General features: G+C 41.5%; 1 protein-coding gene across 1 annotated transcript in view; it reads left to right on the forward strand.

Annotated features, from left to right (window-relative positions):
* The window catches only part of Ctnnbl1 (catenin beta like 1), a 189,438-nt gene that overhangs the window by 144,119 nt on the left and 29,343 nt on the right, over positions 1–15,976 (forward strand). The window contains exons 12-13 of the mRNA XM_004630898.2: positions 12,700–12,797; positions 15,266–15,346. Of these exons, the coding sequence (XP_004630955.1) occupies positions 12,700–12,797; positions 15,266–15,346 (179 nt within the window). The remainder of the gene's footprint in view (positions 1–12,699; positions 12,798–15,265; positions 15,347–15,976) is intronic.

Here is a 15,976-nt window from a genome sequence, read left to right on the forward strand (position 1 = left end):
AAAAAAAAAAGTTAATTCTTACACATTCTTGTTAGGATATCAGTTTCGTCATTACTGAGCTCCTATCACAGAGCTGGGAACAGAGATGGCTAAGGCACGAGTCTGGTCTTGGAGGAGCTTTCGTCTGTGTCCTATGGAGCAGTGCCTGTAGCAGCTGTGTCAGGTAGCACGACAAGCAGAGATGGGTAACGGAGTGGGAGAGCTCACCTCCCCCCATCCTTCAGGCATTAAATCTTATGGAAGCTTTGTCAAATGAAACTATCTCATTATTTTATTTGCAGTACTGGTGAAGGTGAACGCTTCTCTTCCCCCTTCCATGTGCCTGTTGGCTATTCTTTTATCTCTTGAGGAAAATTATCAAGTTTTACTACAGTGAAAACTAAGTAGGTCACTTTCTAGCAGTGAGATGCTGAAAGGTTCATTTTCCCCACAACTTAGTCTCTAGTTTTTTATCTGTAAAATGGAAAAGCAGATCAAATGTGTTCTGTAGCCTTGGGAGATTTAAATGAAGTCCTCTGTCCATAGACACATAGTTGGCTTGTAGTAAATGTTGCCTTTTTATAGGTCCTCAGTTTCTAGCCCCCTGCTTGTTACATATTGAATATTCAGGAAGGTTTGTAAAGAATAAGAAGGCATGTATTTTGTATGTGTTGAAGTAGGCTATATTTAGATGTTCATACAGAGCCATCTGTCTTGAGAAGAATATTTGATCTAACTTACATCAGTATTCAACTAGAGTGGCTAAGCACACATGTGTGACTCTTCTTGGGTTGCTATGTCCCCTGCTAGGCAGATGTCCATTATCCATGAAACGTAAAAACGAAAAAATAATAATAAAGGCAGAGCAGTGTAATGTTATGGGTTGATTTGACAGGGCCTCCTGCTACTTCAGCTGCCAGTGCTGGGCATGGAAAAGATTAATCTTTATTCCAGCACACCACAACTGAAGTCAAGATCAATCTAATTAGGGCATTTTAAACATCCTGTTTGCATCTCAAGTCTTACTGGAAATCAGGATGTCTGTCCATCTGTGGGAGCCAGAAGGTGAGCAACAATGTTCAGCAATAAACCAGAGATGGTTGTAATTTTAGAAGTGCAAGAACATTGCTGTATGATTTTCTTAAAACAAAAGAGCTAATGGCCTTGGCTGTTTCAAGGAAACAAAGGCAGCACTGCAGCACGGTCTTGAATTTTAAAGTAACCCTGCAAGATCTTGCCAAGATATGGGATGGGTGGGTGAAGTACAGGGACCATTTCTGTCCTTAAAGCAGAAGTCTGACTGAGCCATGAGTGTCTTTCTTAGCCACTTGTGCTGCTGAAAGGCAGGTGCAGGCTCTGGGCCTGGGTGGTTAGTACCACTGGCCAACCTGGGCCAGTATTCAGATGGTACAGTCAGTGTTCAGATTTATCCATGTTCTGCCCCCTACTATATGTTTCTAACCTCATTACCTTGCATTCTCTCCTCCCTCTATCTGCACTGATCTCTTCCAAGCTCTCTATATGTTGTGCTCTTCAGTTTGATAGCTGTACTTCATCCATATCTCTCTGTTTGGAATACTTTCACTGCCATTGTTTCTCCCCCTTACACCTATTTGTCAAAGCTCAGTTCAAAGCTCTGTTGTTCAGCACCCCCAGCTAAGAAAGTATTCATCTTATCAATAGTTTCTCTTTCCTGTTCACTGTCACTTCTTTTTTTTTTTTTTTTTTTTTTTTGCGAAACCAAGGCTTGAACTCAGGCCCTTGCGCTTGCCAGGGAAGCACTTATTCTACTGAGCCATCTCCCCAGCCCACTGTCACTTCTTATAATGCAAGTTTTTTTTTTTAATTTTTAGCAGCTTTATTGAGATATCATTGACATAATAAAAGTTGTATTTATTTAGAGTATGCAGCTTGATGTGATATAATATATATGCATATATATTTATATATTAGGAAATGATCACCATGTTAAACTAATTAACATACCCATCACCTCACACAGTTAACATTTTCTGGCATTTTTTAAAAATTTATTTTCTGGCATTTAATTTAGACACAATGGACCACAAGTACCTGGAGGACAGGACCAATGTTTGATTACCTCTACCCTCAGATGCTATCATGTACATTGTAGGATTCCTATGCCTATTTTATGAATAAATGAGTGAATCCTGGGTTAAAGGTTTCTAGAGCCTCTTGCAGAGTCCAGCTCTGCTTACTAGTGTGCCTCCATTCCTTTTTGGTGAGCCTAGGCTTCCCCTGCTTGCCAGGCTAGAACTTAAGCAGATCCCAACAGGACACCAGGAAGATGAGAAAATCAAATTGACAGTTGCTACTTTGCACGTTGTTGCCTTGTTCCTGCTCTTCTCTACCTCCAACCCCCACTCCCCATCTCCATAGATTTGTTAGTATAAATATTTCATTCATTAGTATTTCATTTCATTCAAGAATTAAATATGCCCATAGAACCCAAAATCCTGGCTTCTGTCTACCAGCTTTACCAGTGAAACCAAGAGTTACAAGTTCATACCCATTCACTTGACACTGTAACACACCTGGCTATGCATCGCTGCCATGAGCTTAGGAAAAATGTTTTCCCTTTGCCTCCATTCTGCCTCCTATCCTCCACTGTGTATAACCACCCCACTCTTGCCCTCTCCTAGCCCAACTGAGTTAGGGCCCTTTTCTGTATGTGCCCTGTATGCACCAGGCCTGCCAGTTCATCGTGCACTCTGTTGTAGTTTTCTCAGCCTTGCTTGTGAAATGATGGGCTTGTCTAACATTCCAGTACATGCTGCATTGCCTGGCACATAGTAGGTACTCAGAATTTTGAGTAAAGGATGGCTGGTGAGCATACCAAATCATGTACCAAGGTTATACACCTCAAGGAGATGCTATTTTCATTTCTGCTACCAGTCACATGTGTTTTCAGCTGTCACAATAACAGAAAAAGGCAAATGATTATTATGGGCCAGGTACGTTTATTTTCATTAAAGCATGGGGCCGTCTCTGCTTAGATATGTTGTATCCTTCAGCTTACTACTAAATAGCCACTGCCCATCTTAGGGGTGTCTATAGGTCTCCCAGAATCATGTATTATTTGGTTTTCTAGGCAGCCACACACAGCACTTTCTTTTAATTTATTGTGGGATTAAAGAATCTGAGTGAAGTTGGCCTTGCTCCACTTTAGGGTTAGAATAAATCTGGAGTTATAGCAAATAGCCCAACCAGCTGAGGAAATCAAGCAGTTTGACTCCTGTTTTTCTCAGCAGGGGCAGTCAGAGTGACCTAGGTGGATTGAAACATGCCCAGTGAAGGCTGTGCGATCAGCAGGCAATACAGAAGGAGTTAGCTAGTGAGCTCTAGCAGATGAGAGGTGAGAGAATCTCTTGTGATGCTCTTTTTGGGTACAGCGGATCTCAGCTATCTGGTGCAAGACTACTGTGTACATATCTCATTTGATATAACAGGTAAAAGGTGAAAGATCTATACGATTTGAAGAGAAACCAGAGTATTGATATAACAGGTAGAGTGGGTAGGACAACTTCCCTTTACAAGTAAGAAGACTAAGCACCATCCCCAACATTTAACCAGCCAGTGAGTGCCAGAAACAAGATTGGAATCCACATCTGGCTGATCCTGAAGCCTCATGAAAGGTTAACTAATTCACCTATCATCCTGTCTGGAGCAAGTCCCAAAAGTGTGTCCTCTCAGTATCTGTCTTTTTTCAGCAGGGGACCCCGGTGGGCCTACTTGTGAACAGGACTGTCCTATAGATCAATATCTTTTCTTATAGAAAAAGAGGTGCTGTTAATCAAATGCCTACTGAAATTCCGACTGTGCCTATGCTCAGAGTGAGGATGAAAAACACCAGTCCCTTCCATTCTTTGCACTGTGAACCCTAGCTAGAGTTGCTACCATTGGCTGGCTGTGCCATTCTGAAAAGACCTCTTATTTGGGTGTCATAGAACAAGGGTTCCAAGCCAAGGAGCCATCATTACTTGTTGAGAATGCTGAGAAAGTCTAAGGAAGAGGTTGCATTTGGGTGTGTATGGGGAGTGGGATGTAGCAGTATAACTGGTTATCAGACTTTCAAAATGTCTGTTATGATTTGGAGGAAAATTGCAGACTTTAGATTTTAGTTGCCCCATAAAGGTGCTTTGACCTAAGCAAATCACACCGTTTCTCAGGGCCATTATTTCTATTCTCAGAACCCTAGAGGAGATGGGCCAAAGTTCTAAGTCTCCCTCCAGCTCTGAAAATTATAGAATTCTGCCCCTGTGAAATCAAACTATTAGCCCTCTTACATATGTTCAGGACTAACTAACGCATTGCTCTCACCTTTGAGAAGCCTTAAGGAGCTAGTGGGAGGGTGGATCAGAGCCACCCAGGCAATTTTAGTACTTAGTGTCTGAGCCAGCCAGTTGTCTCAGCTGTTGAGCAGGGAACCCACAGGCAGGACGGACTTCACGGGACAATTTCAGCACTGGCTGTCTTAACATTTAACCTCAGTGCCACAACTCCCACCTCCCTAGCTAGCGAGTTGAAAATGTAGATTTAATGGCCTTCTTCTCTGTAGAGCCTTGTAGATTCCATGTGCTTGTACATGCGCATGAGGGTGTGTGTGTGTGTGTGTGTGTGTGTGTGTGTGTGTGGTGTTTTCTTTCTTTCTTTCTGGGTCGTGCCTCAGAGCTTATTCTCTGCAGTGGAGCTGCCCATCCACCCCTCTGTGCTGACAGCTCCATAGCCATCCTTCACCTCCATTTTATCCTGTCGAAATGACAGAGCAGCCGAGCCGTGTTGGCCAGCAGATAAACCTGTTATCTCCTCTGCTCTCTGTGCCAACAGCTCTCCCCATCTCCTTGGTGCATGAAAAATTGACACCACCTTGAACTGAAATCTGTTCTTAGGGAGGCTACATTTATTAGTAGCTAATGAAACTGTGTGTTTATATGTGTAGAACTTGAGGTAGCTGAAGTGCTTCCCTTTCTGGCATGCTCCAGTGACCTATCACACATCCAGACAGATAGGTGGAAGAAAAGTAGGCAGCTTCAATTCTCCTGAAATTGGAAACCTGTCTTTTACTAAAAACCCCAAACAAATAGGTGAATGCCATTTGTTGCAATTGATCAAGGTCTCTCCTGCCCTAGGCTGTATGAGCTATGGAAATGCATGCTAATTGAGCTTGAGCTAGAAATGATGATTCTTTTATATATACTATATTTTCCTCTTTGAGAAGTACTCTTTCTGTACCACCAGCACCCCTGCATCCTCTTATTGAGGTATGTAAAGAACATTCTTTTTAGAACTTTCAGATCATATCAATCAACAAGATTAAAAGGAAAAATTATTGCAGAGTTCTGGTTCAGTATTTTGTGGCACTGCCTGAAACCCACAGACTCTTCTTTATTTAGATGCTCGAAGAAATCATTTCTGGAAAGACTAATTCAGTAAAATAGAGAAAAGGACTTATTCATGTCTTATTCCATATGGCCTTTGCTTCTTTTTATTCTTGTTAAAGCTGTTTTTTGTTTTTTGGTTTTTATTAATCTGCATTTACATATTGCCTGTCTTGTGCACAGTAAACCCCACTTGCAACAGATTTTCAGGCTTCGCTGGTTTAGTTTCTAGTTTCTTTTATCTTCCTTCTTTAACTGCATTGATGATTGCCTTTTATGTGTGGGAAATATATTTGATAGAAAAAGCTTACATCTTGGAGTTACACAACTTGGATTCACTTCTAAGCTCTTATAGTTTATTCAAGCATGCAAACTTAAGCAAGTTAACCTTTCTGAGCTTTAGAGTCCTCATTCATAAAATGAAGATGAGCATGGTACCTTTCTTAGAACTTGGTTGTAAGGATTCAGTGAGAAGTTTTTGTATAAGCACAAATAAACCTATAGTAGATAATGAAAATGGTGACTGACCTACTTTCAAATAGGAAATTTTTGCATGGGGCATGGCATGTTCTAGAGATTGAACCCCTGGCCTATGCATGCTAGGCAAGTGCTCTAGCACTTAATTTTATGCCTAGACCCCCAAGTAGAAATTTGAAATAGTGAATCACAAAACAATTTAGTTATACTAAATCTTAGCCTTGAATAAGATTTTGTCAAGGGCTGGGGAGATAGTTTGGCAGTCTAAGGGCCTGCCTGGCAAGCGTGCAAGGATCCCAATTCAATCCCCAGTACTGCATTCCTGCCAGCCTCAGAACCCCAGGCATGCTTTGCTGGCCCCAAAACCAGGCATGATGGCATACGCCTATAATCCCAGTGCTGGGAATTCTGAGACAAGAGGATCACTACTAGTCTGAACTGTGTAGCCAGATGCTGTATCAAACAAACAAACAAATAATTTTTTAAAGAAGACTTTGTCAAAAGAGAAGTGGCAAACTATGAAAAATATTTACAGTATATATGAAAAGGATATTCTTAATTTACAAAAAGTTCATAGAAATCAGAATTGGACAAAGAATAAGTTCACAGAAGAGACAATACAAATAGTAAACATGGCATAATGATTAATTTATGTGTTTACATGACTAAGCCAAGGGATGCTGGTTTAACCAGATAACTAATAAAATATTTTTTAGCAAGTCTTTGGAAGTGTTTCTGGAAGAGAGTAGCATTTAAATTAGTTGGCTTAGTAAAGAAGATTGCCTTTACCACTATGGGTAGACATTACCTGGTTTGTTAAGGGACCCAAATAGAAGAGAAAAGAAGAGCAAATGTGTTCTCTCTCCTTGAGCTAAGCTGGCCATCTTCCTCTGCCCTCAGACATCTGTGCTCTTCTCTGTCTCAGTTACTCTTCTCTCATTGTTGAGACAAATACCCAACCCCCAAAATGATGGAAGGAAGGTTTATGTAGCTCACAGTTACTGGAGGTTTCAGTCCATACTCAGCTGGCTCCAGGCAGAGTAGCACAGGGCAGAGAGCAACCTTTCATGGCTGTGGCAAAGAGCAAAAGGAAGGAGTAACAGCAACAATGGTACAGAGAGGAAGTCTGTCTCCCTTAAATTGTATTCACGCTATCCATCCCAGACTGGGAGCAGTACTCACATCCCTAATCCCAGTGGATCATGAGCTAATCACAAACTGTAAAAGTCTGCCCTCTGATTACATGAGGCTTTGGGGGGACAAATACACACAAACCATACATTCTCAAACTTTCAGACAGCCTTTTCTGATTGGCTGTCCTGCACCCAGGTCCTTGAGGTCCTGGGCCTTCAGCTTGCAGACAGAAGGCTTTGGGAATTCAGTTTCATAAGTCTCACTGTACTTATAGAGAATATGTATTTTCACGTAATGATTTATATTCATTCTCTGTGTCTGGGAAATCCTGACTGATACACATAGGAAAAGATGCTTAACCTTTTTTATAACAAGAAAAATATACTAATAAAAGGAAAATCACTTTTGACTGACCAGGTTGTTATAATTTCCATCAGATATATACAACCTGAGTGAAGATGTAGGAAAATAGATACTCATATGTATACCAATGGCAGAAGTATAATTGGTACAGTCTTTTTGGCAGAATATTTGTGATTTTTAACATTTGTGAATTTCTTTCAATTTACTGACTATACTTGTAGAAATGTGCTGTAAGAATAAATATATAAAATTCTAGTATACCACAGAATGTGAATGGGATTGTTTGTGTTTGTTTTCTTTGATGCTGGGAATTAAGTCCAGGGCTTTCACACTAATATACATACATCCTAACACTTATTATTTTGAGTCAGGGTGTCTCTAAGACCCACTGGGCTCGAATTTTGTTATCCTCCTGCCTCAGCCCTCAGCCTGCAGCCCCATGCTTTGAGTACAGGCATGTGCCATCACGCCCAGCATGTGTAGCATTATTTTTAATAGCAAAAAACAAACAAACCAATACAGAAGACTTTTCCTCTGAAAATAATACATAAAATACTTCATAGTTTTTCTTGAGAGAGGAAAATGGGATGGGGAGGAGTATAGAAAAAGATATTAATATATATGTTTATGAATATTAAGTAAATTTTATATTATATGTAGTTTATTCTGTGTGCACCCCTTGCTTTTGTTTTAAAATCTACCGATAGATTTATTACTGATAGGGGACAATAATAAAGCAGTAAAAGGAATTAATTACTTCTTGTAGTTGAACATAAATTCATCTTTGAGATTCCTAATAACCAAGTTAAAGAGGAAACTTTGATAAGTACAAAATGCATCAGAAAGAGAAGCATTTTCTTGATGCTGCTCACTGACAGAAATGTAGTTTATAGGAAATTAACCCTACCTGTGATGTTGTCTGTCCTCAACCTAGCTTAAAATGCACAGATGAGTCCATATCCCTTTTCCCCCATGGCCTAGACCTTCTCCATCTGCTGGTCTCACCTCTACCACATGTCCACAGTACTCCATGCAGTGGCCTTTCTATGTACAGCCATGATTACAAAATACAGTGAACATTTAAATTTTTAAAAAATTATTACAGGGGCTAGGGAGATAGCTCAGAGGCATAGGTGCCTGCCTGGCAAGTGCAAAGACCCAAGTTTTATTCCCAGCCCCCACATGCGGTGGCAGCCCTGGAACCCCAAGCTTGCCGAGATGGCCCTGGAACTGGGCGTGGTGGTATACACCTGTAATCCCAGAACTTGGGAGCTTGAGACAGGAAGATCACTACAAGTGTGAGACTTGCCTGGGAGCTACAAAAGTGAGTATAAGGCCAGCCCGAACTGCGTAGCGATCCTGTCTCCAATAAGTAAATAAGCAAATAAGTGTATAAGAAAAATTACAAGAAGAGAGATTATTACCATTAATTCCCCTCAAAATATTCCTCACTTTAAGCACACATATCCCATCATTCTTACCACTTTCTGAAGCAGTCTTAGAAGTCCTCTTTCATGAGTATTTGTAGTTGTACTCTCTTGGCTGCCTCAGTGTCCTAAATCAATTCAAAAGGTTGCTTCTCATGGTGATTTTGACTTTAGGGGAGAGCAAGGAGTCACATAGGGCCAGAGCCAGTGAAAAAAGCAGATGAAGACGGATCATAATGTTTTTATGGCTAGAAATTGCTATAAGTGTTTTGTGATCAAAACATGTCTTGAATGTTTAAATTACAATTTTTATTACAGTAAAAAATACATTGCCATTAATTCCTCTCTAATTACTCAAAGTGCCCCCCTTCATTTCAAACACACCTGTCCCATTGTTCTGGCAGTGTGCCTGTTATTACATGCTTTTAAATTTAAGCATTCACCATATTTCTTGATCATGCTATTATTCTGATCTGCCTAGGATGTTCTCTTTTCTTGTCTACCTAGTTACTAGCTATGACCCTTCTTTTTTTTTTTTTTTTTTTTTTGTGGAACCGGGGATTAAACTCAGGCCCCTACGCTTGCCAGGGAAGTGCTTATTCCACTGAGCCATCTCCCTGCCCCGCCCCCATGACCCTTCTTTTTGTTTTTAAGATTTTTCTGTTGTTTGATTCCTTTAGTGGGAACCCTCCTAGGATGAACATTCCTCCCCTTTGTTCCGAAAGTCCCTTGGGCCTACCTCAGTAATGGAACTTGTCCTGCCACATTGTATTATTTTGTCTTCCCTATTACTTAAGGAACTCCTTCAGGTTAGGGTACTGCATTATTTGGGACCCTGAGGACCCAGCTCCTTGTCAGGTACGGAGGTAAATAACCGGTGAAAGACTGAGTCTGTAAGTGGGGTCCTACACCAGTAAGCTGTATGGACAAATTCCTCTGCTCTGGACTTTGATATTTACATCCATGCAGTAAGAGATGTGACTCAGATAATTTAAGAGAACTCTGGCTGTGATTGGTTTTTCTTGCTCTGTGGTTGTTATATTGTTGTGTATATATAGAGAAAGAGGTTGTTACCAGCTGTCTTGCTAAGTAGTTTTAGAGTTTCAGAATTGAGCTTGTTAGAATGTGCTGCATTCATTATGGCCTGTCCCACACCTGTTCACCAGCTGAAGGAGCTCAGAAGCACATCCAGCTTGCTTGGCCCAGGACTGTAGAACTGATTACCCCACTGCCCCACGTCCAGTCTTCTCTCCTTGGTGCACACAGATGTCAAGAGAGCTTTTCCCTGACCACCTCCCAGGTATCTCTCCCTCTTACGTTCCCTTCTCACCCTGAGCTGAACCCTGATAGCTGACTAACTCTCCTTGCCCTGGGTGCCTGGTGTTCTTTGCCTTCCTGTTGGGCAGGATCCGTTCTGTCATCTACTCCAGGTGATCATGGCCGCTAAAATTCTACCTCAATCCCAGCTTGACACACAGCCAAAAGAAAGATATTAGGTATGACCTTGAGTCTCATGAAAATACATAATACCTCTGAGTATAGTATATTTTAAGAAAAATTTTGTCTTTATACCAAAAAATTAGTAATACTTTATTGAAACCAATGGCTCTGTAAAGAAGAAAAAAAACCTACCAAATTACTCTCAAATATGAATACCACCTAAGACCATTTTGTAACTGAAAGGTTTGAGAGCATATTATCAATGTAAAGGTAATACTCCTCTGAATTGGGGATGGGCAGTATTGTGTATATACCAAAATGTGTAAGGCATTTAAAAGATACACAGGAGGGGCCAGGGAGATGGCTCAGTGGAAAAAGCGCTTCCCTGGCAAGCGCAAGGGCCTGAGTTCAATCCCTGATTCTGCCAAAAATAAAAAGTAAAATAAAAGATACACAGAAGTTGAGAGTGGTTGTTTAGGCCCCATCATCACCACTAAAACTTGAGAGCCTCCCTTCTTCCCATTCATTCAGCAAGCATTTTGAAAGCACCTACTATGTGCCAGGAAGATAGTTTTGAATCTGGGAAGATAGCCATGAATGAAGCATACTAAAATCCCTGTCTTAGGGGAATTTATATTCTAATTGAAGGAAGATGGTAAGCAAAATAAAAATAAACTATTTGAGAAGGTGATATATGATAAAGAGAAAAATAAGGTGATAAGAATTTGAGATCCTCCTGCCTCACTGTCCCATAGTGCTGGGATTACAGTGTGTGCCACCATGCCCAGCAAGGGACACTGCATTTTGAAGTAGGGTCTTCAGAGGAAAGCCTTGCTGAGCACTTGGCAGTTCAGTAAAACTCATGTGTGAGGAAGCAGTACAGTTAACTGGTAAGGGACATTTCTGGCAAAACAACAAGTGCAGAGGGCCCAAGGCAGGACATCAGAAGCAGTATTTAGTCTGAGTGATTAAGGGAGCCATCAGAAAGTTTTAAACAGATTTGACTTTAGTTTTTAACTTAAAGGATCATTCTGACTGCTCTATGGAGATTAGACCAAAAGGAATGAGGGTGAAAGCAAAGAGACTCACTACTGTTGAGTATTCTGAGCAAGAGAAGAGGGCACTGTGGATCAGAGTAATACTGGTAATGGTAAAGTAGCCAGGTATTTGGATATAATCTGAAGGTAAAGCTGCCTGTGCTTCTTTTATAAAGGGTATCTCTTGTGCTGGAAGCTTGTGAAACAGAAGAGCCTGGTTGGCGTGAACTAGATGGAAAAGACTACAGGGAACAGATTTGCAAGGAAGGTCAGGAGTTCATGTTTGGATGTGTTAGGTGGAAAGGACCTATTAGACAACCGAGTGGAAGGAGCAGGTGGCAAGTGCAGGGTAGCCTTCAGAGGACAGGGCTGACCTGCAGGCCCAAGTTTTTGAGTCGCAGCATGTATGTGGTTTTCAAGGCCATGGACTAAGATGTGATCACTGGGAAGTGTATATTGATAGAAGTTAGGCTCTGAGGTTTGAATAAGACTGGGGAAATGAGAAGGTAGAGAAGGCTTCTTGTGAAGAAAAACCACACAAGTAGAAAATGGTATCTGTTCTATAGTCCGAGAAGTAAGAATCCTTGCTTAGAGTCTCACTAATAGTCAAGTGGCAAAAAGGTAAAAATAAACTAGTCAAGTGGCTGTGGCAAAGTAACTTTGGCATATGAAGATGCTCTTTGGTTTTCAAATAGAATCTACAGGCTTTTTTTTTTTCAAGATAAACTTTGCCATTTTCTCGTGAGTAGACTCCTTTTTAAGGTCATTATTGAAAGATTTTTAAAAATTCTTTTTAAAGAAAAGAATCTCTTCACAGCTGAAGCCTCTAATATTCCCTTCAATTGCCCGCTTTTTTCCAAGGGCAGAAGAGTAGTGTTTCATGATAGACGTTGCTGAGTTATGGGCACTCAGAAAGCACCGTGCTGGCCTGAAGTGCTTGCAGTCTAGCTACTTTTAACACAAAGTGACAATTCTAGCTGTACCAGAGTGCAAGTGATAGTGATGGGACCCTATCAGATTTCTTATTTAATTCCAGAGAATTTACTTGGAAAAGTTATAATTTGAGAATTCAGTGGAACATTTAATTATTTGCTTATGTCATGGCTGGTATGCATATTCTGTTCACAGATTATTTCTGCACATGGGGGATTAATTTGAGGCTCTATTGTGGACAATAAAAATTAACTCCAGGCAGAATAGAAATTCTCACTTAGTCTTGACCAGCTGGTCCTTAAAGCTGTCATCTCTTTTGACTGTCTTGTGCGGTGTGTGAAGATCAGTTCAGTTTTTCAATGATACAATTGAGGTTCTTGTCTTATTAATCAATAGCAGCAGTCAGAGGAGGCCTACTTATTCCTCCTTCAATAGAACCTGAGTGGACTTGGAGAGGTAATAATTACTGCTCTGATCTCAGCATGTTCTCTTTTCTCCTTCCCAACCCAGAGCATGTCTGTTCGATCCTGGCTTCCCTCCTGCGCAACCTGAGAGGGCAGCAGCGAACCCGGCTTCTGAATAAGTTCACTGAAAATGACAGTGAGAAGGTGGGTAACAATGGGGCTGGGAGGATGGGATCTGGACTGGGAAGAATAGAAGGAATTCTTACCTAATACAATCTAGGGAATACTAGGATATATTCCTGCCTTAAGATGTCTTTAGCTTCTCAGCCCCATTGCTTTTGTTTTTTTTGTTTTTTTTTAAACATTTATTTATTTAGTGTGTGTGTGTGTGTGTGTGTGTGTGTGGCCAGCTCAGCCCACCAGGGGGCGCGGCTGGCTGGCATGTGGTGCTGGGGGATCGAACCGTGGTCCCTGTGCTTTGCCAAGCTTGTTCCAAGTAGGTGCTTTAGACCACTGAGCCATCTCTCCAGCCCCAGGCCCATTGCTTTTGATCTCAATGGTTCTGCTGGTTTGTTGTCTCTCATGTCCTAGAGAGCTGTCCAGGAGTAATAGTAATGCCTGAGAGTGATAGCAGTGGGCATATTAGGGGGAGTTTTAGACCCATGAAGAGCGGGTTATAATAGAATTTGGGGTGAGCTGGGGTGCACAGCATAGCAATGATTAGAGCATAGGTTTTGGACTCAGACACCTAGATTTCAACCTTCTTTTACTGCTTTCAAATTGTGTGCCACTGTGAGTCTCACTTGCCCTGACTTTAACATGCAGACCTTACTACTCATCTTGAAGAGTCAGTGAGAGATAAACTAGATGAGGTCTTATTAGATAATGGTGATGAAAAAAGGTAACAGTATGGAAACAGAGCCTACATAGGTTGGCTGTGGAAGCTGCTGATGATCCCTACATGAAATTGGATGGGTATTTTATATTGTTATCTTGCATGCCAAGTCAAAAGATTTCAACAATAATAGAAGCTGCCACTTATTGAGTGACTGCTGTGGAGTGGGTAATAGAGCCACTGCCTTTCATTCTTGCATTTAATCTTCTAACACTGTGTGGCTTATCCATGTATAGGCATCGCTCATATTTACAGATAGGAAATTGAAGCTTAGAGACATCCTGTGACTTGTCCAAGATCGTACCACCAATCACAGCAGAGCTGGGATTTGAACCAAAGCTGCCAAGTGCAGAAAGCCTGTGTACTTTATTGCACTGTATATAAGTAGGCAATTTCAGATGAGTAAAATGAAGTATCAAAACCCATTTTCTACCAGGCCTGCTGTGCCGGCCCCACTCCCAGGGCATGCTGAGACAGCAATTGAGACTGGACGTGGTGGCGCCGCCTGTAATCCCAGCTCTTGGGAGGCTGTAAACAGGCAGATCACTATGAGTGCGATCTAGTAGTGAGACCCTGAACACCCTGTAGACCCTTCCCTGAAATACAAAAAAAAAAATCCTTTCTAGCCTACAATAGTTGCTTTCCTGCTTGTATCCAAGATAGTGCTGCAGCCTTTCCGTGCTTGGAGGAAGGTCTGTGACTGTCTTCTTGAGCCCATCTCTAACCATTTTTACTGCCTTCCCTAGCTGCAGTGTGGCATGGCAGAAAATCATCAGGCTAGGATACAGGACATCTTAGTGATATGCAGGATGATATTGTTTAATACCTTTATTTCACTTTTCTTACCTTTAAGTTGAGGTTGCGTTGAGCTTCTCTGCTACTTCATCTGGGTGTTTTGTTCACCTCTTAAGGAGGGAATGATAATGAACATGGAAATACTGTGTAACCTGAGATACATGAAATCCTTAGATCATCATTGTTAGCTGCATAGGGACACAGTCTTCTGAGCTGTCTGAGACCATACTAGAGCAACATTTCCAATTAACCAGCATCAGCTTCTAGGCAAATAAATACCAAAATTACCAAGACGCATGGTGGCGCCAGCCCAATAAAGTTAGGTCAGAAGCCTAGACTTGCTTCAGTCCTTTAGAAGTCTTAGGGGAAAATGAAACTTGCAGATCCAGAGTGTTCCTCAGGCCCTGTTCGTAGCATGACTTTGCTAAGCCTCAAACTGATTTTTAGCTTACTACTGTAAGTCAGCCTTTTTTCAAGTTGCTGAAGGGGTTTTTCTTGCACTCTCTTCTGACTCAAAAGCAACTAAAAAGATTTTACTCAGGCATTTTTTAAAAAAATATCAGCTCTGGAGCAGAATCTGAACATGAAAGGTTGCGGTTCAGTTGAAAAAAAGAAATTTCTCTAAAGTTCTAAGCGAATATCAAGTGTGTAACTTCAAGCACCTTCTCTTTTCAAGAAGGGACTTGAATTCTTATTTATGTATTTATTGTTAAAGATTTGAATTCTTGAGAAGGATGGGCATGCCTAGTCTCCATCGGGGAATAGGCCTGTGGTCAAACTGCATGTGTCCCAAGTGTTTGCCATATTCCACTCCGGCTCCCTACCTCATTCCTGATGTATGGTAAGCAGAACGGATCTCCCCCGTCACAAGTGGTAGTGTGGCCTCTCTTAAGCAGCAACAGTGAGATGAGAAAGAATGCCGCTGACCTCTTGCCTTGGTGTGCTCTCCCCTCACTCATGTGTGTGAAATCATGTCTTTCAGGTTGACAGACTCATGGAGCTGCATTTTAAATATCTGGGTGCAATGCAGGTGGCCGACAAGAAGATCGAAGGGGAAAAACATGTATGTATCCTTGGCTACCTTTGCCAACTATTTACTTACACCCATTTAGGCCCCGTGTGTGTGTGTGTGTGTGTGTGTGTGTGTGTGTGTGTGTGTGTGTCTGTCTCTCTCTCTCTCTCTCTCTCTCTCTCTCTCTCTCTCTCTCATGGTATAAAAGCAAGGCAGATTACATTCTGCCAATATGTATAATGCTTACCCTACACTCCCACCAATGAAGTGACAGTGTTTAGGAGGTCAGATATGTGGACTCACCAGGACTGTGCTGGGGATCTAGGAGAGTAGTACCAGTGCCTTGCCCAACAGCTTCACTCAGAAGGTCTGGCCCAAGTGCAGCACTTTGTCTCAGTGCCTCATTGACGGAGTTATCTTGGTATTCATGCTTGCAAGTTGCTGCAGTCTTAAGTACCCTTCTTTAGAAGAGTGGTCCAGAATAGAACAGCTGGAAGGAGACTGAGAGGCTACTGAGTCCAGTTCCCTCATAGACAGATGGAAAGCTAAAGGCCTAGGAAGGAAGACCCAGCTGTGTTTCAGTCAAGCAAAGCCCTACTGACCACATTTCTTTTTTTAAATTTTTTTTTTAATTTTTATTCATTTGAGAGAGAGAGAGAGAGAGAGAGAGAGAGAGAGAGA

Source organism: Octodon degus, unplaced genomic scaffold, assembly GCF_000260255.1.
Source record: "Octodon degus isolate 3935 unplaced genomic scaffold, OctDeg1.0 scaffold00037, whole genome shotgun sequence".
NCBI classification, from domain to species: domain Eukaryota; kingdom Metazoa; phylum Chordata; class Mammalia; order Rodentia; family Octodontidae; genus Octodon; species Octodon degus.